The sequence below is a fragment of the Anoplopoma fimbria genome, chromosome 19 (genome assembly GCF_027596085.1).
Source record: "Anoplopoma fimbria isolate UVic2021 breed Golden Eagle Sablefish chromosome 19, Afim_UVic_2022, whole genome shotgun sequence".
In the NCBI taxonomy this organism is placed as follows: domain Eukaryota; kingdom Metazoa; phylum Chordata; class Actinopteri; order Perciformes; family Anoplopomatidae; genus Anoplopoma; species Anoplopoma fimbria.
In genome coordinates, this window is record NC_072467.1 from 4,290,613 (window position 1) to 4,314,517 (window position 23,905).

Below are 23,905 nucleotides of genomic sequence, written 5' to 3' on the forward strand. Positions count from 1 at the left end.
TCAACCTGGTTATTATTACCTTCTCTTTTCCGTTTTGAACATCCGTGCTCGGTTTTTTTATACAGTACCAGTCAAAAGTTTGGACACAGCTTCTCATTCAACTACTTTGAAGAATATAAACTATAAAACATATTCTGGTTTGTTGAGCATTTGTTTGTTTACCACATAATTCCACGTGTTCCTTCATAGTTTGGATGTCTTCGATATTAATCTACAATGTAGAAAAAAATAAAAATAAAGAAAAACCATTGAATGAGAAGGTGTGTCCAAACCTTTGACTGGTACTGTAGGTCATCACATCCAGATATAACTACTAGTTATATGCTTAAATATGCTGCAGCTAACCTCATGACGGTTAACTCTATTGTATTATGACTTATCATGACGTGTTATGAGCATAACTGTGGGATGCTCTTTTCCTAGGTAAGATATTAGCAATTGGTGTGTAAACAAGATAAGGAGCCAGTTTTTAACCTCAGCTGTTTGAGTTACTCAAGATCAAGATCAAGATATGCTGTATTGCAATACCTCTTGAACTAAAAGGCTTCATTTAAAGTCTACATACATGCGAACCTCTCAGGCTCGCTTGTCTGTAACCTCTGTGATCGCTGACCTTTTGAATACTCCATAAAACGGTGGGCCCTGAACTCAGACTCCCTAAAGCCAACTGTTGTTTTTACTCAAGGTGCAAGAGTTCCTGTGGCCTCGCTGGGGTCTGGATCATGGAAAGAGGTTGCTGGAGTTACATTACATTACATTACAGTCATTTAGCAGACGCTTTTATCCAAAGCGACTTACAATCAGTAGTATATTACATATCATTCACCCATTCACACACTGATGACAGGCTACCATGCAAGGTGCCACCATCAGACTCTAACTAACATTCATGCAACATCCAGTCCACACCGATGGCAAGCCTTCAGGAGCAACTTGGGGTTAAGTGTCTTGCCCAAGGACACATCGACTTGAGTTGCTCCAGAGTGAGCGCTTTGTGTCCCGCCCCCTGCTTGTCCATGCCTTTATTATTATATTATTTATTATTGATGTATGTGTGTATCTGTATGTCTGTGTGTACATATAGAGTACTTTATACCAAAGGGGAACTGCATGCAATAGAGCAGATTCTCCAGATAAATAACAAAAAATTGATGAGGTAAGTGAGAAACAAGTACAAAATAAAAGCACAAATTATATAAATTTAGTTAAATTAAATGGAAAATAGAAAATGTTGACAAATCATTTTTAAGGGATTTTATTGCACAAATCAGAAATGTAAAACTGTTCCAAGTTATAAGACACATATCTTTACAATATTAAAGGCACATGTTTAAAAACAAACAGTTCAATAGACATTTCATTAATTTGCAAAAGATAAAAATAAATTCTAACTTGCCACTTGTTGCTTTGGCAGTTTGTGAAAGCACCGTCATTTATACAGGTTTACCACTGAGGCTCATTACGCTGACTCTGCCTCAAGAGGCAATGTGCTGGTGTTTTTCTCAGCACTGAGCATTTGTTGTGGAAAAAAAACATTCTTCTAAGCAATAGTAGACCAATACTAGAATCAAGTCCCCAGAGTCATTAGTGTAAACATGAAAGGTTGTGCAATGACAAAATTGTGTTTTGGCTTAGAGAAAGTAGAACAAAGTGCATGAACGATGGCTTCTTGGAACAACTTGGTTTTCGCTTTGCATATATTAAGAGTAATGACGAGAAAACCCTTTACTTACTAGTGTTAAAACCTATGTAGGTTTCAGTGTACCAGGCTTTCATTATTTGCTTCAGGAAGCTCCTGATCACCCAATTCCTCAAAAAGCCCTTTCTCCTCCACCTCCTTTAATCTCTCTCTCAGTCTCTCCACAACACCTGGCTTGCTCCGTTTCTATTTTAATTCAAGTAACTTAAATCTGTTTGACCTAGCTTTGTTTCCTTCACTATGTTGCCTCCACTGGCTAGTTTAACAAGTAACATGCAACTTCCATTTCTCTGTGTTCACTGTCACAGTGCAAAACTGCACACCTTTAAAGTGCAACTTCCTCAAAGCAGCAATTTAGTACAATTACTCAGTGAGCGTAGAGCACAATCAAACATCAGTAAAGGTTAAGGCAAACATGTCTTAACATCCATGTCACAAACAGCATGGTGTCCTTGTTTCATTTCATACATGGAGTCATACAACTTTTTTTTCACTCAACAAAATATTTTCAAACTGATGTGTGTTCAGCTTAGTTGTTTAATAAATTAGAATGAGTTTACCTGTAAGGAAATCTGCCACATAAATAGAATCGGCAACCATTCTGATAATGGCAACATCTCGTATGCTACTACATATTATAAATTAAACAAAGAAGTAAAGCAAAGTCAAGTTAATATGGCATTTTGTTGTAATGAAATCATTTTACATCTTGGCCTTCAGTGGGGCGAAGTGCAGTGAGTGGAGGAAACTTTCTAGGGTGGTCAGATACTCTTGTTTGTGCCTCTTCAGGTGACCTGCATGTGTTGAGTCCTCCCACTTCTTTGCTGTGATGTCTATCCCACACTTCCGCCAGTGATCAATAACCTCCTCCATGGCTCGCGGGTCACTCATTGGATCGTTCTCGCAAAAGAAGAACAGTGCAGGAGCAGTGACGGGAGTGTTCCAAAAAGTATCAATGCTTGTGTTAAAGTAGTCCACCGTCTGGCGTCTGAATATGTCAAAGTATAACAGGCTTACTTTTTTGACAAGTGTCTCCCATCTTGGAAATACAGTCTTAGCTAGACCTGTAAAAAGAGGAGAAACAACACACTTTATTCATTTCACTCCTACTCATAAAAGTGTAAATAAAATGAATGGATACTAATAAGAATGAAATTGAATGTTATAAATCAAGTTAATACTGAACTGACCAATGGCCATTGTCTCCACCGAGCCCACCACAAGGCTATCATAGACTTGGCCTTTGATCCTCTGTGTAAGTGCCTGATATTTCTGTGTGTCCTGGGACACATGAATCAGCACCTGAGCAAATGTGTAGCCACCGATAGAGAAGGCATGGACAAGCAGGGGGCGGGACACAAAGCGCTCACTCTGGAGCAACTCCAGCAACCTCTTTCCATGATCCAGACCCCAGCGAGGCCACAGGAACTCTTGCACCTTGAGTAAAAACAACAGTTGGCTTTAGGGAGTCTGAGTTCAGGGCCCATCGTTTTATGGAGTATTCAAAAGGTCAGCGATCACAGAGGTTACAGACAAGCGAGCCTGAGAGGTTCGCATGTATGTAGACTTTAAATGAAGCCTTTTAGTTCAAGAGGTATTGCAATACAGCATATCTTGATCTTGATCTTGAGTAACTCATACAGCTGAGGTTAAAAACTGGCTCCTTATCTTGTTTACACACCAATTGCTAATAGCTTACCAAGGAAAAGAGCATCCCACAGTTATGCTCATAACACGTCATGATAAGTCATAATACAATAGAGTTAACCGTCATGAGGTTAGCTGCAGCATATTTAAGCATGTAACTAGTAGTTATATCTGGATGTGATGACCTACAGTACCAGTCAAAGGTTTGGACACACCTTCTCATTCAATGGTTTTTCTTTATTTTTATTTTTTTCTACATTGTAGATTAATATCGAAGACATCCAAACTATGAAGGAACACATGTGGAATTATGTGGTAAACAAACAAATGCTCAACAAACCAGAATATGTTTTATATTTTATATTCTTCAAAGTAGTTGAATGAGAAGGTGTGTCCAAACTTTTGACTGGTACTGTATAAAAAAAACCGAGCACGGATGTTCAAAACGGAAAAGAGAAGGTAATAATAACCAGGTTGAGAAATGGACACAGCGAGCTTAACATAACGCTTCTATCATATGAAAACATCATAAAGGTCTTTGTTATTTATGTCTCACACTATGCAGGGAATTTAATTAGGAAACACAAGAAATTGTGACACAATTCAAGGGAAGGAGGTGGATATTTGTTTGTTTTTTTGGACAGTAAAAGCAGTTTTTAAAAGAATAGATACTTGGAAACACGCTTTAACCAGTCAAAAGTTTGGACACACCTTCTCATTCAATGGTTTTTCTTTATTTTTATTTTTTTCTACATTGTAGATTAATATCGAAGACATCCAAACTATGAAGGAACACATGTGGAATTATGTGGTAAACAAACAAATGCTCAACAAACCAGAATATGTTTTATATTTTAGATTTAGTTGAATGAGAAGGTGTGTCCAAACTTTTGACTGGTACTGTACATCATAATACAAAGCAGTGACTATGTTTAGTATCAGCTTCATTATGTCATTTAGTAAATCTCTTGATACTTTACACTGTGCTGTGCTCTTACCTCACTCTCTACTACAAGCACGTCAAAGCCGGTGCGGAAATAGATGTCACAGTATTTAGCCACAGCTTGGGGACGTGAACCCATCCAGGGCAGCATGAGCATCAGGGGTTTGTCGTCCTCCGAGGCTTTGCTCTGACATCCTGAGACTGGAGGAGGTGCGACTTCATTCATGTAGAAAGTGACGTTCTTACCGAGGCGGTGGGCAGTGATGCCTCTGCTCAGGACCGTCCTGCCCAACATGGTGTCGACACGTGTCTGCAAAAAGAGAGGAAACAAAAGGGGGGGGGGGGATGAAACTATTATAATAACATAAAAAGTGATCTCATAGACTCTACTGTAAGTGAACAATTAGTTGGGTAACTGTTCTCGACAATGACCTTAATAACTTTTTTTTTTAGGAACTACAACCGCAGCTGGGTCAGCTACGTAACTTTACGTCAACGCGTGTGTGTGTGTGTGTGTGTGTGTGTGTGTGTGTGACTGACCTGCGTTTACGTCCGTGCCAGGGATGCTGATGCTCCACCGTAAGCTGTTAGTTAACGAATGTCAGGGCTCTAATAAAGCATATCGTTGCGTCAAAGGTGTCCAAGCGTCCTCCTCTTCCTTCTGCATCCTCTGCGTGTTGTCTTCAGGGAGCTGTTGGGAGCTGAGAGCTGAATGCTGCCCTCCCTCGGACACGACGGGCTCCACTCAGACAAGACTATCCGGTCGAACCGGTGCATCCACTACCGAGCCCTGCCCTCTGACGGGAACACTGTCTATAATATAGACAGTGTTATAATATATGTCTATAATATAGACAGTGTTATAATATATGTCTATAATATAGACAGTGTTATAATATATGTCTATAATATACAGGGGCGCCGAAAAGGGGGGGTAAAGGAGACGGATTCTAGGGGCCCATGATGGAGGGGGGCCCAGAGAGGCCCCTAATGATGATGAAATTATAATACAGAAAAAATAATGACACTAAGTTATTAACTAACATATAATCACACATGTTTTATATTCTTCCCCTACTGTACATGTCAACTGTCATGCTGTTCTTCTTTCACAAATATGGTAATGATAGTCAAAAATACCATTAAAATGCATAATTGTATGTAAAATAGCATCAAAAAATTTTGCCGCTTTGTTGGGGGCCCTGTAAAGATTCTTTTCATGGGGCCCAAAATCCCTAGCGGCGCCCCTGATAATATAGACAGTGTTCACATGGTCCTTATAAATCATATAGACTCTATATGATTTATAAGGACCATGTTGTTCTTTAGTCTTGGGTCAATGACATGAGGTCCATATGTCTGTGTCCCATCATTTCCTTTTAGAATATTTTTTTTATTAATTCATGACATATATCATTTAATTCAATGTTATGGACTAAACATGATTACTATGATACTATACAATATACAGTACCAGTCAAAAGTTTGGACTCACCTTCTCATTCAATGGTTTTTCTTTATTTATTTACACAATTACACACCAATTGCTAATAGCTTACCAAGGAAAAGAGCATCCCACAGTTATGCTCATAACACGTCATGATAAGTCATAATACAATAGAGTTAATCGTCATGAGGTTAGCTGCAGCATATTTAAGCATGTAACTAGTAGTTATATGGATGTGATGACCTACAGTACCAGTCAAAAGTTTGGACACACCTTCTCATTCAATGGTTTTTCTTTCTTTCTTTCTTTATTTTTTTCTACATTGTAGATTAATATTGAAGACATCCAAACTATGAAGGAACACATGTGATTATGTGGTAAACAAACAAATGCTCAACAAACCAGAATGTTTTATATTTTAGATTCTTCAAAGTAGTTGAATGAGAAGGTGTGTCCAAACTTTTAACTGGTACTGTACATAAAATGTACTGTACATAAAATTATGTACAGTACAAGTTTGGACACACCTTCTCATGCAACTACTTTGAAGAATCTAAAATATAAAACATATTCTGGTTTGTTGAGCATTTGTTTGTTTACCACGTAATTCCACATGTGTTCCTTCATAGTTTGGATGTCTTCAATATTAATCTACAATGTAGAAATAAAATAAAATCAAGAAAAAACATTGAATGAGAAGGTGTGTCCAAACCTTTGACTGGTACTGTAGGTCATCCAGATATAACTACTAGTTACATGCTTAAATATGCTGCAGCTAACCTCATGACGGTTAACTCTATTGTATTATGACTTATCATGACGTGTTATGAGCATAACTGTGGGATGCTCTTTTCCTTGGTAAGCTATTAGCAATTGGTGTGTAAACAAGATAAGGAGCCAGTTTTTAACCTCAGTTTTTAACCTCTCATTCAAAATCCATTGAATGAGAAGGTGTGTCCAAACTTTTGACTGGTACTGTATTTGAAGTAAAAAGCCATAATCCTGGCATTATTAATGTTGTCAGGTGGCACAACTGGTAAACGTCAGGTGGTGGAACCAGATAAAACATTAATTTAGAGCAATAAATAATAGGTTTAAGTGACCAAATAGTTGATAACTATAATGTTACTATTGTATTACATGTATTCATTTGTATATTTGTATCATAATTTTTTATAATTTTAAATGTAAAATCGGATGCTTACGATATCAAAAACCTGGCCAATAGAATGCATTTAAAATTTAAAATGATTAAAAATACAAAACACGTCCACAAAATAGATATGTGTTAGGCACTGTAGACACTCTAAGAGATACTTGCCAAATATTTCAGTTAGAATGAATGGTAGGAAATTATATATATTTTAACAAAAATTCAGTTGCGCCACCGACATTTTTTAGCCAGTGAAGTTCAAAAATACTGTTAAAAATGAATTTAACCACTTTGAAAAGTAATTTCACAAATGAGACTTGTTTACCAACATTGTTCCACACACACAAATATGCATTACATCCGATTTGAAAATACTTTTTAAAATTATGTTTTTAGAAGCCTTATTCGTCATTGAGCCTCTTATATATCGATCCAAAATAGTGCTCACCAACGAATAAATTAAAGGGGAGTTAACTAGAGACCACAGTAACAAGTTGTCTTGTCTTACCTAACAGGAAATCACGGTGACAGGACATTCATATAATGTGTCTGAGTTTATGGTGACTTTATGCATTTTTTCAGACATTTACAGACATGTCAGAGTAGTAAAAGCACAGGTGACATTGATAACATTAAGTCAAAATGTCTTCAGTGAAAAAAGTTCTATTATAGGTCTACTCTTGTTTTCTCTTTATTTATTTTCTTTGTCGTAAAATGTCCATAGATAATAACATATATCTAATATTTATATTTATGTAGTGTATATTACTTATTGTTTGAATTTTTTGTTTCATGGGAAAATGTATCACAGCATAGTATAATGAATTGTATTGTATTGTATGGAGCGTTGAGTGAGTTTCACTGTTCATAGTTGTTTGTTATATAGTAGATATTAATCTGCTATCAGCCAGCTCAGGCAGCACTGATGCAAAAAGGACATGTTTTATTCCTTTCCTTCAGTGTGGCATCATTTTTATTTTCCCAGTATTTATTTGAGTTTCCTTCATCCAAATTATACCCAAAGACATCCATGTGTCTTTGTGACTGTGGTTGTGATTTCTTCAGTGTGTTAACCTCTTAACCCTTAAAAGGAACAAAAGTGTAAATAATATCTGTACATTTGGAATAACAGTTACAAATGCACAAAGATTATAAATGTTGAAGAGGGAGTGTAACACTGGCATTAAATCATCAAATAAGCCAAACCTAAACCATCAATCCAACAAATGAGAAATGAGATAAAGCTTTAAGGTCAAATCAAATAGAGGGCTTTCTCTGCTCACGTTGACATGCTTAGTAGGAATCAATTCACAACATATCATTTTGTCTTATCCACACCCTTTATCCCAGCAGTGCCATGGCTTGTTTTTATCCTTATCTTCTTTGCTTGTGCAGCTTTGTTTCTGTGTCTTGTCCTGATTGTCCAGCTGCACCCCAATCCCTGCTGACTTTGTCTTGTTGGAGGATGACTTGTCTAAACAGAAACCAGTTGTCCAATGAATAAGGATAGCAAGTGTGAGGCGGCAATAATTTGGCCATGTCCCTCACTGAGCTCATATGTTTGGCCTGTCATTGTTCCTATCCAGTCCCTTTAGCTACGGCTGGGTTGGTGCTTTCCTGTGTCCTCATCAGACAGCGTGTTGATCCCACCCCCTCGGGAAGTTCCTATCTTCATCACTGACTGACGGTGTGAATGACCTTTCAAAGCCCTCACTGCCTTTCAATTCCTTTATTCCCACTGTTATGAGTAAAGTTTTTTCTATCCTGCAAGCAGAAGTTTTTGCAGCGGCAATATAAACTTTGGAGACAGTTGGTAAATTGCTCTCTTTATTATTGGCTGTGGTATTCACTGTCACAGCCAACTCCATTCTTGGCATGCAGAATCAGCCTTTAAGTCTATGTGTTTTGTGCTAAATATATGTTTGGCGGATCTGTTGGGTCTGTGGTTTGATCCGTATTTATAAAATGTTTTTGGATGGCAGGGGAATCAACGTGTACACTCGACAATAAAATTGGCTTGAAAAATCCTGTGTCCTGCTAATTTAGCAATGGTCAGTGGAGGAATTTTCAGTTCCCTACCTCAGCCTCAAAGAGACGGCACAGATGTGTGGCTATGCTTCAAAATCTCTCACTTTAAATGCATCCAAAGGTATGTGGATCAGTGTCTATTTTAGAACCACTCTTGGGAACTGAATTAGGCCACGAGGCTACTGGATATCCCCCCACCGGGTTAAAACAGCACAAATGAATAAGGAAATAAAGAAAATAAGTAACATGGCAACATCAGAGAGAGATCAGTTGAGTCAAAGCACAATAATGGCATGGCAACCAGGTCACGAGTTGTAATTACAGACTTCAGGTTAGCAATTCTGTGTTAAGAAGTGCATCCTCTTGGTTCAGAGGTTCTGTATGTCCAGTACATATACGCATAAGTAGCCACAATCATGCATTATGCATGTGTGCCATTCAAAGAGAATTCCCTGCTTCATTTAACCACTGTTTGTGACACAAACTGAGTGATGGCCACTTTAAGAGGAAGGGCACAGCATCAGTCGTATATTAAGGTCAATAGCTTGTATTGATCTGTTGCACTGGTTAGTTCAGTGCAGGGCATTGAACATGTTTTGGCACCTATGACATATTTATGCCTTTTCTTTTTTATGTCCTTGCCCGTCCTTCTCTTCTCTTCTCCTCTCAAACACTAAACATCACACACAGTACACATACACACCAGAGGGATGTGTTGAACAGAAAAAAGCAGTAAGAGATGATAGTGAGTGTGGTGTGGATGATGCCTCGTATTTAGGAGAACTGGATCGTGCAAACAGTCCAACTGACTGTCAGATCAGTGCAGCAGCAGAGAGTGGGACAGCGGGGGTTGTCTCGAGGAGGTGGGGTTTGTCCCATGTGTCGACTGATGGAGAGAAGAGGGGCACAGCACAGTGAGTTTGAAAGGACACAGAGTGCTACAGAGAGAGAGAGACTGCAGGCATGCAGCGAGACGAACGAGCATACATGTTTAAAGAGGCTGCAGCAGAGTGGGCTAATGATGAGGTAAGAAAGCTGAAGTGGGAACCATCTACAAGAAAGCAGTTGTGTACTTAATTTTTCTTAAAGTGCTGTTATAATGAAGGAACAGTTGCACCCTGTTGTGTGTACTGTGTGTATGTTATGGGACTTTATAGATGAAAGGGTATGAGGTTTTGAACGCTTTCATATTTGCATTTTAGCACTCGCCCTATATGCAGAAATTCAAGTTATTTATTGCAAATGTGCACAATGTTTGATGAGTGGTTGCACAGGTTGTGTTTTAATGTGATTTACCTTTCTCCCCCCCAGGTGTGTTGAGCATGAGATCCCCCAGAGACCTGATACTAAAGATCTGTCAAGCATGTGATTGGACAATAGCCCTCAAAACCTTCAGCATGTGACTTTGCGGTGGACTTTGTAGACCCTCGCCATGCACTCTCTGTGGAATCTTTATCTTCTTCTCCCCCTCTCCTCACTTCATCTCATAGCTGGAGAAAATGTCAAGGATGCACAACAACCAGATATGGGGGCTGAGGATGTTGACTTCCTGGGTCTGCCTGTGAGTTGGCCCCTATCTTCATCTGAGGAATCCGATAGACAAGGTGTGATTGGTGAATACATTGATTTACAGGAGAGCACAGAGACATCTCTTTTGTATTCTAATGAGAAAGGACTTATCATATCCAGACCTTCGGACACAGAAGATGAGACCAAGGAGAGAAGACAACCAACAAGGTCATCAGCAGGAGGAGCATCACCTCGACCCACCCTGGAACAAACATTTAAGTATCAGCCAGCTGAGACAAATACTCGATCCATATTGCATTCTACACAGACAGGAGAGAATCAGCCAACTTTCCCAGCCTCTCAGAATGAGACGACTGATGGACAGTTACCTTTTCTTCTCTTTGGCTCATTTCCATCGGTACCGGACTCCGATTCACCGCTATCTGCTGGACCTGGACCCAGCCCTGAGCACCCCACTCCACCAGCAGCCATTTGGGGACAAACCAAAGATCCTCCTGTGTTAATGGAGGAAGGGACAAAGGAGAGCACAGTCCAAATGAAAGAGACAGGAGAAAGACTGATTGATATTACGGGCGATATTTTACACGGAGGAGCTGGAAGCATGGGGGCAGATAAAGGTGAGCCTTGAATGAAATTTATATTTATTTGGAGCATCCATCATTAACTAAACCTGACACCAACCACAGTTCAAACCTGTTGCTTTTGGCTTATAGTGAATAGTAGGATTTATAGTGTTGCCCTCATTAAATACCAAAAATAAAATGTACAAGACTCTAAGTCTATGTGGGACTGTTTCTAATAGGTATTCTGCTGGCAGAGACCCTACACACACATCATTTCAGTTGGTGTACATTACCCACTTCCAAAGACTACTGGATAATGTGGAGCACGCCTGCACATGCAGTATTTATTGTACACACACACATAATGGCACTCACTTGTCAAAGTAAATGATGTGTTGTGTCCACAAGCATAGAGGGAGGAGGGCTTTGGCATAACTCTGTGAGAACTTACCCTTCTGCAATGTGCCAATGCGTTTGCAGTTTTTGCAATATCTGAAACTCTACACACATATACACAAAATATTAAATATTTTACCACTCTTGAAAAAGCAAACACTTCATTCCATCCTATTTAAGCACTTCTAAATTTGGTGTTTTTGCTTCACAACTTTACAAACAAACGCCAAATCAAAAGCTCTTACCACATTCCAGCTGTACACTTTAGTTTAAAACACTATTATCCAAAGTATTTGGCATTTTCATTTGTAGCATGCTGTAAGTATAGACTATGACACAAACGCATTGGGGAAACAAACAAATGTGTTTATTCTCAATACTGGTACTCATAACAGTATCCGACACAATAACAGTAAAACCAGACACAACCTTACAGCCGGATTGTTGAGAAAATATATCAAATACTACAGTTTGTTGCTTCTGCACTGACACAATCCCTATACTGCTAATGGAGGACTAGAAGTTGACACATCCCAGTTATAACCAGTAGGTTTCCTTGAATCTGGTGGCTCCATACAGCTTACTCTGAATGTATTTCACCAAAAGAATGAGATGCTTACATTATTTATTGGTTACACAATCACAGTCAGATATGCAATTTGAATACCTCTGCATGTTCTTGTAAAGGATGCAACATTAATGACAGCACAACACCTCTTGGCCGTGCTTAATAATAGCCACACAGAATGAGAGCAGCAATGAGGTCAATACTGGCTAATCAACACACATTTTTCTATCTACACTACTTCCTCTTTCTCCCACTCTCTCTGTGACCCAGTTAGAGATTCCCCGTTACAAGCCTGCTCTGTTTTATTATGGATTAACTTCACACATGGCAGATACTCCCCTGCTCTCTTTTTGGACAAAAATACTGTGCATATTATTCACTTTGGCCTGTATTCATTAAAACGTATTATGATGGTTGGATCCGTATATTAATGTCACCATTATTAAAATCATCATCAGCATGCTAACATGCTCATAATGATAAAGATAATGTTGATGTTCCGCAGGGAATGTTTAGCATGTTCATCATCTTATTTTAGTGCGTTAGTCTCTCCACTTTCACACTTAAAATGTTCAGTTCTCTCTGTATTTAAAATTTCTACCTTTTGGAATCAACAAATAAGTCGTTAATGTTTCAATTTTTTCTTACTCGCTTTTTCAGATGACTCCAAGGATGATGACCCGCCTATCCCAAAGATCAGTGGCACACTCTTGCTTGATGATAACACAGACACAGCTGCCACACCCTGCAAAACATCAAGCCAGTCCCTGACTCCCACCTACTCAGATGACTTTATCCCCGACGAGTCCCTGCGCCCCGATCTGACTCTCAGCTCTGCCCTTTTCATCCCTCTGTATTCGGACTGGAACTCTGCCCTCGCCACATGGGGATTTGCGTGGGAAGCACACGTCTATGGCCTGGGGTCTATCTTTACTGTATTTGGCCTAATCTCTGTGGTCTGCCTGTTAGGCCTGCCCCTGCGGTGTCCCCCGGGAAGCCCCTACTTCACCCTGCTGCATTTGTTCCTTCTAGCGTTTGCAGGGATCCAAGCTTTCTGTTTGCTCTATGATGCTTACAATCACCAAGATCGTCTTCCCCCTCTGGGTTCTCTGCTGCTCTCTGAGCTGCCCTTTCCCTGCTTGATTTCAGCCTTCTCTCTTGCCTTCATCCTTCTTTCCTTACGCTCACGCATGCATCTTTCATTCCCACTTGCTAATTCCAGATCGCTCTCAGCCTTGCCCAAACCTTGTCTGTTACTTTGTATGTCCATGCTGTATTCTGGGGTCTCTCTAGGGTGTGTTGGCATGCTCGAGCTCTTCCACAGCCTCCCCTCAGTGATCCTGCTATTTCCTCAGGGTGTGTTTGTATGCCTCACCATCTTCCTCTCATGCTCCTACCTCACCTTCTACTGCTTGATGCAGTTCGACACTAAACACATCTACCGGCTGAATGACAATGGAGAAAGTGGAGGATCTCCTGCCGTTATGCCGCCTGCGCGTTGCCCCTTTGCCAAAGTGGAGGACTGGGGTAGGGCAGCAGGAGCCGGAGTAGGGGCTTCGTTGTGTTTGTTAGGGTGTGGAGGCCTCCAGTTTTATGGGATCCTGCATGCCCTTGGTTTTGGTGGGGTTGATGGCTATGGGTTCCAACCCTGGCCCTGGTGGGGCTACCAGTTAGGCTGCAGGCTCTGTGAGATTGGGGTGTGTCTAGGTTTGTCTCTCATTGGTTCGCACCCTCTATTCTGTCCAAACAACTCTTCTATCAAGACCATAACCAATCCCCGGCCAGGATCTTGGTCCCGCCTCTCCTGTAGCTCCCCTTCACGAGGGCTCACCCTGCCCTCTCAGGGAGCTGCAGATTCTCCTGTCCTCTCCTCTCACGAATCTTGGTCCCATGGTAAGCAGGAAAAGGTGGTGGTCTGTGATGTCATAACGAAGGGACAGTCCGAGGCTCTTCCTCTTTTCTCAATGGCGGATCCTCCTGGGAATGGGCTTGTCCCCAAATCCAGCCAAACCCAAAACACTTTACTACCACTCCCTAGACCCCCAAGCCCACCGCACAGGCCTAAAAATGCAGTTGAGTTTCAGCTATCATTATTGGATAGCCTAGGAATGGAGACTGACTCAACTGTGGATCTGCAGCCCCCATCTCCCATTGACCTGTCCCGCAGCATTGACCAGGCTCTGTTCAATGAATCCTTATTCTCTCACAGTATCTTTGGTTTGCCAAGACTCGTCCATGCTTCTTCCAGCCTCTCTTTGAGCTCTCCTAGCCAGGGGGCATCACAGCAAGGGCCTAGCTCTATGGATAATGCCCTATACCGAACCTCTTCTTGTGGTGACGTGGAGCAAGACACAGCCCTGTCCAATTTAAGACCTTCCCAGCCGCATAGTTCTTTGACATCTCACAGCAAGCCAGCAATGTCACAAGACCAATGGGATTGGAAAGAGAGCGTCTCTGGTTCAACACTGGGCCTGTGCAGCAATCCCAAAGAGACAGAAAAGCTGCGCTCACATTCCTGGGCCAACAGAGGTCAAAACTTTGCTCAGAGTAGCCTCCCCCGAGCAATACCTCACCTATCATACCACCGGCGTTATCGAACCCTGAGCTTGGCCTCCCAGGACAGTCGTGGATCTGGCCGGCTGGCAGGGACTAAACACCTGAGTGAGAGCAAACAGCTGGAATGGGATCTGGCTGTACAGGCGGAGTTTGTCAACGTGTGCAGACAAATTGACACCCTGAGTGTTTGCAGTGACACCATTGACTTGTAGAAAGATGTAAAAGTTCAGTTGTGATCGAAATACACATGACATTGTACAGAAATAGGACTCAGATCAGATTATACGATATGAAAATGATTATCTGAACTAATGAAAGGAAGTAACAATATCGATACAATATGTAGACCTAACTTATTTTCTATAAATACTCTGATATTTATACTGTTGATATTATGTATGTTCAAAACTTGACTTCATAACAGTTCATCTCAGTTTAGAATATTTGTACAACTGACATGTTGCGCTTTGTGATATATGAAGCCGCAGAGAGAAATCGAATGGGATACACAGCTGAAGGAGGGCCTTATTTAATAGGAAGTGGACAAACAAAGTTTAATTTCTAGACAGTTGATGTACTGTAGTGTGTTCAATAGTGGAAAAACGTTTGACGTGCTCAGAAGGACTGCATATATAATGACATAAGTCCCCTTGACTTCTTCCCTGTTGGGATTGTATGGACACAATTCCATCTACAGTGTTAAACAATAACAATACAAATCACAATTGAACTCACCGAAGGAAGCTGTTTGTGATGGTGAAGCATTATATTTCATCAACACATGATCAGCACCTTGCTGGCCATTAAGGTGTGTACAAAGTTGCAATCAAGGTAACAACAGAGATTTTGGCATGTAGTGCTTTCCTCACAGTACTGTCATAAATTATTTCAGTGTTGTGTAATAAACTTGGAAGTTCAAGGAGAATTATTGAGTTTGTCCCGCATATTTTTGTTCTGTCTCCTTAGTCAACCATTTAAGTGGTATCTTTGAAATGTTAGTAGTAAGTACAGTCAAAGTTGCAATAATCTTACGCCTGTGAAAGGGTTAAAGTTAAAACTGAAGTGGTTACATTTTAAATATATTTTGCCTTCTATTGGAGATCAGAAAAACAACACTTTTTTCATCATATATTATTAAAGACATGACATGTGAAAACAAGATCAAAACATCCTTGTCAAATGTTCTTTATTAGTGCAACACTATTTACATAGACATCATTTTGAAACCGGTCGTTGTTCAACCAGTATTGAATTATATTTTCTGTAACCTTTAAATAAGAAACTATTAAGTAACTGTCAAATAACTTTATTAAACAGTACTATAGCTCATTTAATTTATTGCATGCCATTGCAAAATTAAGATCAACTTTTTATCATAGAACAACATATGTTATTCCAATAATGTAATAACCACCCAGAAAAATAAGATTACATTACATTAAAAACTGATAAATCTACTTGAAATAACTTTTGTCTACAAATACACAAATAAATAAATATATCCTGGGCAATTGGTTTGTTACAACCCTTCTCCACTGACTTTTTTCACTCTATTTCATTATTAATACTGAGCCTGAAAAAAGACAATAACTACCTTCATTACGCATTATGTACAGTCAACAACCATTTAATCATTAATGTGTTATTGCTAAATGAAATTATGGAAGCCAAAGTGACTCAGACTTATTTATAGTATAAATATAAAATGAGGATAATGTATGGAATTATAATCTGATAATCAGACATGTAAAGTGTGTATAGTCTTCTGTTTTGTCACTCAAACTTTTTGTTAGTGAGTATTTTTCTGCATCAAATAAGGAGAGCAAAGGAAAATCCAGAGTGAGATTACACATGATCACTCCTTTAAAGCGCTCCTTAAAACAAATATGTGAATTAAGGCTGATGCTAAGCTTTGGTCCCTTCTGCAACAGCAGCAGCACATTCAAAGAGTTTACAATCTGGAGGAGAGATTACATGCAGGGTGATCAGGGCAGAGCATCCATTATATAACAGCAAATATTCGTCTGTCTGATAAATGATGTAGAATTTGCTTAAACAAAAACTAAGAGTTGTGTAAGAAGATAATGAGAATTGTACTTTATGTAGATGTTTCCTGGTTAAGTAAGCTTTATACACAAGTTATCGTCACAGAGCTGATAATGAAGCTGTTTTACTTTTCTGTTACTTTACTCTTTTTCTAAAATTAAATGATGAACATTTAATGCCAAAGTTATGTGTCTTTTGTTCTGCAAATAAAGTATTTGATTGCTAGATGTCCTACAAAAACATGTAGTGCTACACATAAAAATTGTAGTTAAAACTAATATTGCACCTCTGCAAGGTTTCTTGTGTTTCCTACTCTCCTGTATCAGGGTTCAATTCAGAGACCAACCAGGATATGGGCCTCCCATTAGATCAGCAATGATAAGCTTATCCTAAAGAAGTAACATCCGTTTGCTTGTTGAAAGGGATCAGGTAATGACATTAACCTCCAGTGTACCTTGGCCACAGTGGGAGAAAGACAGATAAAGAGTTCAAGCGCGGACGTGACTGCATGTAAAGTTTGAACTTTGAATTCAGGTTCAAGTGTGTTGTTTTGTCTGTCTATGAAGGGGTCTGATATGGGAGGGACGAGAGCTAGAGGGGAGAAGACAGAAAAAGCAGTCTCAGGTTTTAGAGTGTGTATGTTATACAGCAACAACAGCTTTCTGTTTGTAGTTTGATCACATGCGCCCGGTGCATCTGCTCATAGCTGCTGGGGTCGGGACATTTGGTCCTGTTCGATTGTATCCTCTTCCTCCCGCCTCAGTAAAGTCGTTTCTCGTAACTAAGCATGAAACAGAAGAAGAAGAGTGAAAGCGTCTCCTGTGTCGAGATAACATTTCCCTGCTATAAAAGCAATATTGGATGGAGATGAATGAATGACAGAAGGAGATTGAGGTGTGATAACCACATGGATGTACTTACATGGCACAAAAGAATATCTAATTTGACAGCATGGGTAAGAAAAGAGGAAAAAAAGAAGACACATTTTGATGCTGCTAAGCACAGATAAATTCCATTGAAAAGGGTTCTGACAAAGGTTTCTGACACAAAAAAGACACACAGTGTAAGAAGGGGTTGCAGAGGAGAGAGGAAAGGTCAGAAACCGGGGATCAGGGGTCAGAGGTCAGACTTACGAGTGGAGGCCATGGACTCCTCCTTCCATCTGAGCAGACATGGTTCTCTTCTCAAACTTCAGCTCACCAGAGTACATCATCGACCTGGTGCAAAAACACACGTCTCATATCTAAAGGCCCTTAAACTGTAAAAAACGGACACACACACACGCACACACACACCATATCACACGTACCGTAAAATGGATAAACTCTTAGCTCCTATGTCCTGACAGCCATGTTGGATACCAGCAATGAGGTAGGGAGCAAATTTATGAATGGAGCCTTTATCTTGCACTGATCCTGAGACACCTTGAGCCACCTTCAGCTTATCTCCCTCACTGGATGCACAAACACAATTCAAACAGAGTAAGAGATAAAGGTGTCATTGTGACATCCTATGACCATACATTTCCCCTAAGAACCTCTGTAACCCCACTCCCTCACCTGAAGTAACGTTTCTGACTGTTATTCTTCTCCATGGCATCCAAGGAGCCCATTCCTCTGTACTTTTTCAGACGGACACCATCTGAAAAGAAATACTCTCCTGGAGCTTCAGTGGTTGCCGCGAGCAACGACCCCATCATCACTGAGGGCAGAAATATGAGAATACAAAAATATAGGATGTGGTTATGCATGTTGCTCAGGACAACAGGCAAGGACAAAAAGACCACACTGCTGTCTTTTGGTTAAAAAAAAACAAACAGGGAAAAAACCTTCAGACCTTCCAACTGTCCAACTAAATGATTCAAATGTAATTCACTCAAAAATGAAAGATTTTAGGAAACAGGAGTGCACAGGAGGAAACAGCATTTATCTACCTGTTGATGCTCCCAGGGCCAGAGCCTTCACCACATGTCCGACAGTCTGAATGCCTCCATCAGCAATAACTGGCACTCCAAAACGTCGTGCATACTCTGCAACCTTGTACACCGATGTACCTTGGGGCCGTCCACATGCCATCACTGAGGATCAACAGAATAATATTGTATATTACAAATCTGTTCAAGGTTTATCATGCACAATCTAATTTACAGTGTTGTATTGTTTTTTTTTAATACAAAAGTGTTTATCTTAAACCAGCTGTTGTTAACAGTGCTTCACTTTTCAACATACCTTCCTGGGTGATACAGATAGAGCCACAGCCCATGCCCACCCTCAGGGCATCCACACCAGCATCTATGAGGTTTTTGGCCTGAGCAGCTGTCACCACTAGAGGGAGACAGACGTACAGAAAAGAGTTCAGTGTGGGAGACAGAGGAATAAAAGGTCATACAAATAAAAGATGGTGTTATATGGTGTGTACAGCGCAGATGCTGAAGAACATGAGGAGAGCTCACCATTTCCCCCAACAACCTGTAGTTCAGGATATTTCTGTTTGATGTAGTTTATCATATTGATTTGATACACTGAGTTTCCTTGGGAGGAATCCTGTTGAAATGAAACAGTTTCAGTGAGAGATGAAGAACATACTATACCTCTAATTTAAAAAAAAATAAATAGAAACGTCAATAAGAGCAGTTCACGTTTAATAAAATCATCAAGAAACACCAAAGCCACTACATTCATACCCTCTGTATCAACAGGCTGATAACTTTTCTGACTGCTCTGTGATATGCCATCAGAATTAAATCACATGCGAACCAAATTCTTAATCAGTCCCCAGGCATAACCTACCAGGACTACCACATCCACCCCAGCCTGCATGAGCAGGTCCAGTCTGTATTTGTCGTCCTCCCTTGTGCCAATTGCGGCCCCACACAGCAGCTGTTTGCGGGAGTCCTTGGAAGCCAGAGGATAATCTCTGTTCTTCTTCAAGTCAGTCCTCGCAATGATGGCGACCAGCTCATCGCTGTCATTTACTATTGGGAGCTTTCCTAGGGGAGTCAGAGCATAAAATGAGTGAAAGAAGAAAGAGAAAAGCCCAAGCATGTATCTGAGTCCAAGTGCTGGTTTCTTGTGCTCTACTGTAGCCTGACCTACTTCAAAGATTTACCTTTTTTGCTACGTTGCAGTATATCATTAGCCTCTTTAAGTGTGACTCCAGCGGGTGCAACAACTAAATCTTCTCTTTTTGTCATTGCCTGAATCAAAACAGTAAAGTGCAGGTATATTAATATACCACTAATTTATTTGACAGCATTTGGATTGATGCATATATCGGGTTCTCACACACATGCACACATAAACACATACACCCACCTCCTCCAGGGGTCTGTCATGGTCCTTCTCAGACAGAAAGTCTATGTCTCTGGAGGTGACGATGCCGACCAGCTTGCTGCCCATCTTGCCGGTTTCTGTTACAGGGATCCCAGAGAAACCATGGCGCGTCTTTGCCTCAAACACGTCCCCCACTGTGTGTCGGGGACTCATCACCACCGGATCTGTAATAAAGCCCTGCTCAAATTTCTGGCAAGAACAAAAACGTTGAATGTTTAGAGGCCATTCATTGTATACTGTTTTCAGATTACTGTGAGAGAGGGTTGTTGTGGGTAGTAAAGTGTCCTGTGATTTTCTGAGTCAACTGTAAATTCATGTGTTTGTCAACTTGGTCAATCTTACCTTGACTCTGCGCACCTCGTTGGCCTGGGACTCAGCAGTGCAGTTATGATGAATTATTCCAATCCCACCCATCAACTGAAACCAGCCATTCAGACACACAGGAAGATAAGTAATTGATGAAATAACACTGAAAAGGTATCCACGGCCCTCAATGTTCTTGTGCACTTGGACAGGATGATGCTAAACTCAGGGAGCAATATCTTGTGTGTAAAGTGCTGCAGTGCTTGTACTCACTGCCATGGCGATGGCCATGGATGACTCTGTGACTGTATCCATGGGAGATGAAATAAGAGGTGTCTTCAGGCTTATCTTCCTCGTCAATGCAGAGGTTAGATCCTAAATAATTGGGATGCATTTGGAAACAGAAATCTTTTTATGATCTTAAAACACATAAACACTTAGAGCAAAGTAAATTCTAAATATAATCTTAAATGTTGCCCTATGACCCACTGATGACATGATTTCCTACAAACGACGTCCCCACAGGGTTGCAGCTGCAACACATTTGTTAACCAAATGTCAAGGCTGGTTTTTATTTTGCATCGAATGAACCTATCAACCAGTTTAGACAGATTAGAGGTTGACTTGTTGAATTCACCTGCTGAGTGTTAGATGACGCAACTGTGTGTCTGTTTTGAACACCTGCTATCCAGCAATAACCCATGTGACCCAGGCATGAAATTAATTTAATGTCCCAGCAGAGCTTGCAAAGACGAAAACAAAGCAAGCCAAACAAACAACCTTGTGCTCGACGGAACATAACAAAGACTAAGGGATGAATTACAGACCTGTTCGTGCATGTGAATTGTTGTCAGGAATACGAAATAACAGTAAACATTTGTTTTATTGAGGACAAGGTCAAGAACATGTTTGTGGCCCAAAGGTAAGACATGCCGGAGTTAACATGAAAAAAGATAAATGTAACTGCTTATGTTTTTCCATAGAACTTTATCTTGGTGCATCACCTACAAAAAGAAAATCAACAATATACCGTGAACCAGGGAACAGTATACATCGTGTGATGTGCTTAACGGTGTAATGATACGTACCACCTCATCAGAAGTAAAGTCTATGAAACCAGGGAGGATCAAGAAGTCACTGAGGAGGGAGACAAAACAGACACAGGTGAACACCTCGCTTAGGAACTGGGAGGGTTAGACATTACTTTAATGAATAATCAATATTACTTGTAACAATCACCAACCATAAAGAAGGATTATGCAGCTTTAGTTGTGTATGTGAACTGCACAGCTCAAATCATATTCCTGCAAAGCAGCAGTTTATTAAACTTAGCTGACAGTGAGCAGACATAATCTGTCAGCCTTTCAGCCCATTGCATTCATCCTCTGCACTCTGATAAACCCTGCATATAGCCTCCATTAAGGAAACTACACCGACACCCATTAACACACTGATACGTGCACAAACACTCACACACTGCTTTTAATGTCTGTGATCCCACTCAGAGTCACCCTTGAAAGTAGTATTACTCATTATAATCCTCCATATAAAACCCAAGCTGATATATCATCACTGATATTACTAAACATTTAATGGAAGACATTGCATAAGTGTAACATGTGTCTATATGTGCACATGCACCTGTGTCAGTGTGTGAAGTGTATCGCACCATAGAACTAGCCAGTAAATGTAAAAAGAATGGTAAAATTGTAGCTGTTGTTTTTGTGTTTTGTTGAGCATATCTCTTACTTGTATGTGAGTCCATCTCCGATAGAAAAGAGTTGTTGTGCTGTTAATCCATCTTCTGGAACATAACCTGTGCCTCCACTAATCAAGTAGTCTGCCATGCTAAAATAAAAAAACACACACATGCACACATGATGTAACTGAAAAAAACGAGGTGCCAGCTCTGACTATTTGGAGGGTGTATAGATACAACAATGAATAAAACACCTGCTTCTATCATGTACATCACAGCATCATATAATGAATTGTGCATGCATCCTATATCACAAAAATAATGCATGTTTGTTTAGTCTGGATGTGTTCATCCCTTGTGCAAGACATGCATGTTGTTAAGCCTGACTCCTCCTTGACCTCTGTTTCTTACACACATGCTGTAGTTACATCCTATTACAAATGTTGGAGTGGGGACAGGAAATGCTCACAAAAGCAATCCGTTCTTGTCTTTGGAATCACTTTCAATACACCTGTGACGCCAGAGAAGTAGGTAAGAGGATTTGGTTGGCCGCAGGTAGATAAACAGGCCTGTAAAAGCACACAACCAACTGTGCTAGAAAGCAAAAAAACGTTGCTGCTGGAGATACAAGTTATAAAGCTTCACGCATTCACTTCTGCAAATCAGAGAAGGGCATGACCTTACAGTATATGCAGTGCTGTGATAGGCAGAGCATAAGTATAGACACTGACCTCTCTGGTTCATATCCAGCTTGGATACGTGTAGCACTGTATCGCTGGGCTGCAGTCTCATGCCCGTGTCCATGTGGCGGCGGGTGGGCTAAGGCCCCGTAGGGTTGAGGTTGTTCCCCATCTCTGGTTGGGATGCGCGGTCGTGCAGGTTCCATGTCCCCTACAATCCTCCGGTAGTCGATTTGGTAGGTGTCCCTCTCTCCATCTCCAAACCGGTCATAACCATGACCCTCCATCTCTAAGAAATCCAGGGCTACGACCTCCACAGGGCCCCACTACCTCACTAACACACACACACAACTTTACACACCACACACATACACACACACACACACTTCAAGCACTTCTGACTTGTTAAATACACACAAACAAAGTCACAATCTCACACAATAAAACAGTTGTCCCAGCAGCTCCCACACACAGCAACACACTCAAATTGCTGTTCAGTTATAAGCACTAATAAACACCCAATGCTTTGAGTGCACGTCCACACAAACACCTTTCAGACACACCTGACATTGGAGGAAGCTGTCTTGCCATCTGTTTTGTGGCCAGAGCCGCAGTTTAACCAAAGCAAACAGTCTTACAAGATGTCCCAACTTAACATTTTCAAAAACCTGAAAACTGCATAAACAGCAGCAACAAAAATCATTTAAAGCTGTGTTGTTTGTCCTGAGAAGAGTTTGTACTTCAGTTTGTCAGCTCTCATCCCTGGAGTCTGAGGCCAGTTGGCCTTCAAACAGAGTTTTTAGCTAACCTGTTGATGAAGTCGACTATCTTGGCACAGCAAATTTAGAAGTCCATGATATCCCCCAGCCGGAGGCATGAGAAGTCGCTGGAGAGGAGAGTCAGGTCTTGCTTAGGTGGCAGAGATTCGTCCCCATGGAGGCAGTGCTGCTTGGCTATCTGTGGAGCTTCTCTCCACTCTGTTCTCCCAGTGCCTGCTGAGCTTAACTCTGTTTCTGACAGTAGCAGACGTCACTCTCCCACAAAGAGGATTGGGAGCATTAATACAGAGGGGTGGGGTGCGATGGGTGTGTAGGGTGGAGTGAGGCAGTAGGACTGAGGAAGAGAGGGATAACACTTGAACACACTTTCCCCTCGGAGGATTACCATACTGTAGAGGTGAGTTTTGTTTTTTTCTTTTCGCAAAGCTCAAGGAGACAGAGCTGTGAATGAGACAAAGGTCAAATCCCAGAACGCTATTAGGCTGCCAGCTTTGCTCATTTGAGACAGCGAGGACAGACAGACGGACAGACAGAAA

General features: G+C 40.7%; 3 protein-coding genes across 4 annotated transcripts; 1 reads left to right on the forward strand and 2 right to left on the reverse strand.

Moving 5' to 3' along the window:
* Nucleotides 1–1,255: 1,255 nt before the first annotated feature.
* Nucleotides 1,256–5,058, reverse strand: si:dkey-5i3.5 (uncharacterized protein LOC565091 homolog). The gene is made up of 4 exons (XM_054619810.1): nt 4,830–5,058; nt 4,345–4,599; nt 2,890–3,136; nt 1,256–2,763 (listed from the first exon to the last, which is right to left on the reverse strand). Exons 2-4 carry the CDS (start codon nt 4,582–4,584, stop codon nt 2,402–2,404), a joined length of 849 nt encoding a protein of 282 aa, XP_054475785.1. The 5' UTR covers nt 4,585–4,599; nt 4,830–5,058; the 3' UTR covers nt 1,256–2,401.
* Nucleotides 5,059–10,349: 5,291 nt separating this feature from the next.
* prrt4a (proline rich transmembrane protein 4a) lies at nt 10,350–14,742 on the forward strand. Its single transcript, XM_054619775.1, has 2 exons — nt 10,350–11,064; nt 12,635–14,742. The coding sequence occupies exons 1-2, from the start codon at nt 10,350–10,352 to the stop codon at nt 14,740–14,742; spliced, it is 2,823 nt and encodes a 940-aa protein (XP_054475750.1).
* A 2,508-nt stretch (nt 14,743–17,250) lies between these two features.
* impdh1a (IMP (inosine 5'-monophosphate) dehydrogenase 1a) lies at nt 17,251–22,831 on the reverse strand. Of its 2 annotated transcripts, XM_054619785.1 has the most exons (15): nt 22,642–22,831; nt 21,961–22,059; nt 21,300–21,348; nt 20,485–20,586; nt 20,251–20,325; nt 19,891–20,097; nt 19,685–19,772; nt 19,366–19,565; nt 19,029–19,119; nt 18,805–18,900; nt 18,510–18,653; nt 18,136–18,277; nt 17,886–18,029; nt 17,710–17,793; nt 17,251–17,357 (listed from the first exon to the last, which is right to left on the reverse strand). In XM_054619785.1, exons 1-15 carry the CDS (start codon nt 22,794–22,796, stop codon nt 17,336–17,338), a joined length of 1,698 nt encoding a protein of 565 aa, XP_054475760.1. In that variant the 5' UTR covers nt 22,797–22,831; the 3' UTR covers nt 17,251–17,335. The 2 variants fall into 2 exon arrangements, with proteins under 2 accessions (XP_054475760.1, XP_054475761.1); XM_054619786.1 differs by lacking the exon at nt 21,961–22,059.
* Between the last annotated feature and the right edge of the window lie 1,074 nt (nt 22,832–23,905).

Bases quoted from the DNA above. Each gene is read 5' to 3' on its own strand.
- si:dkey-5i3.5 (XM_054619810.1), bottom strand. From the start codon at position 4,584: ATGTTGGGCAGGACGGTCCTGAGCAGAGGCATCACTGCCCACCGCCTC. The intron at 3,137-4,344 runs GTAAGAGCACAG...TTTTTACTCAAG, and splicing joins TGCTTGTAGTAGAGAGTGAG to GTGCAAGAGTTCCTGTGGCC. The intron at 2,764-2,889 runs GTCAGTTCAGTA...CTCTTTTTACAG, and splicing joins GGTGGAGACAATGGCCATTG to GTCTAGCTAAGACTGTATTT.
- prrt4a (XM_054619775.1), top strand. From the start codon at position 10,350: ATGCACTCTCTGTGGAATCTTTATCTTCTTCTCCCCCTCTCCTCACTT. The intron at 11,065-12,634 runs GTGAGCCTTGAA...TCGCTTTTTCAG, and splicing joins AAGCATGGGGGCAGATAAAG to ATGACTCCAAGGATGATGAC.
- impdh1a (XM_054619785.1), bottom strand. From the start codon at position 22,796: ATGGAACCTGCACGACCGCGCATCCCAACCAGAGATGGGGAACAACCT. The intron at 18,901-19,028 runs GTGAGCTCTCCT...GTCTCCCTCTAG, and splicing joins ACAGGTTGTTGGGGGAAATG to TGGTGACAGCTGCTCAGGCC. The intron at 17,358-17,709 runs GTAAGTCTGACC...TTTCATGCTTAG, and splicing joins GGAGTCCATGGCCTCCACTC to TTACGAGAAACGACTTTACT.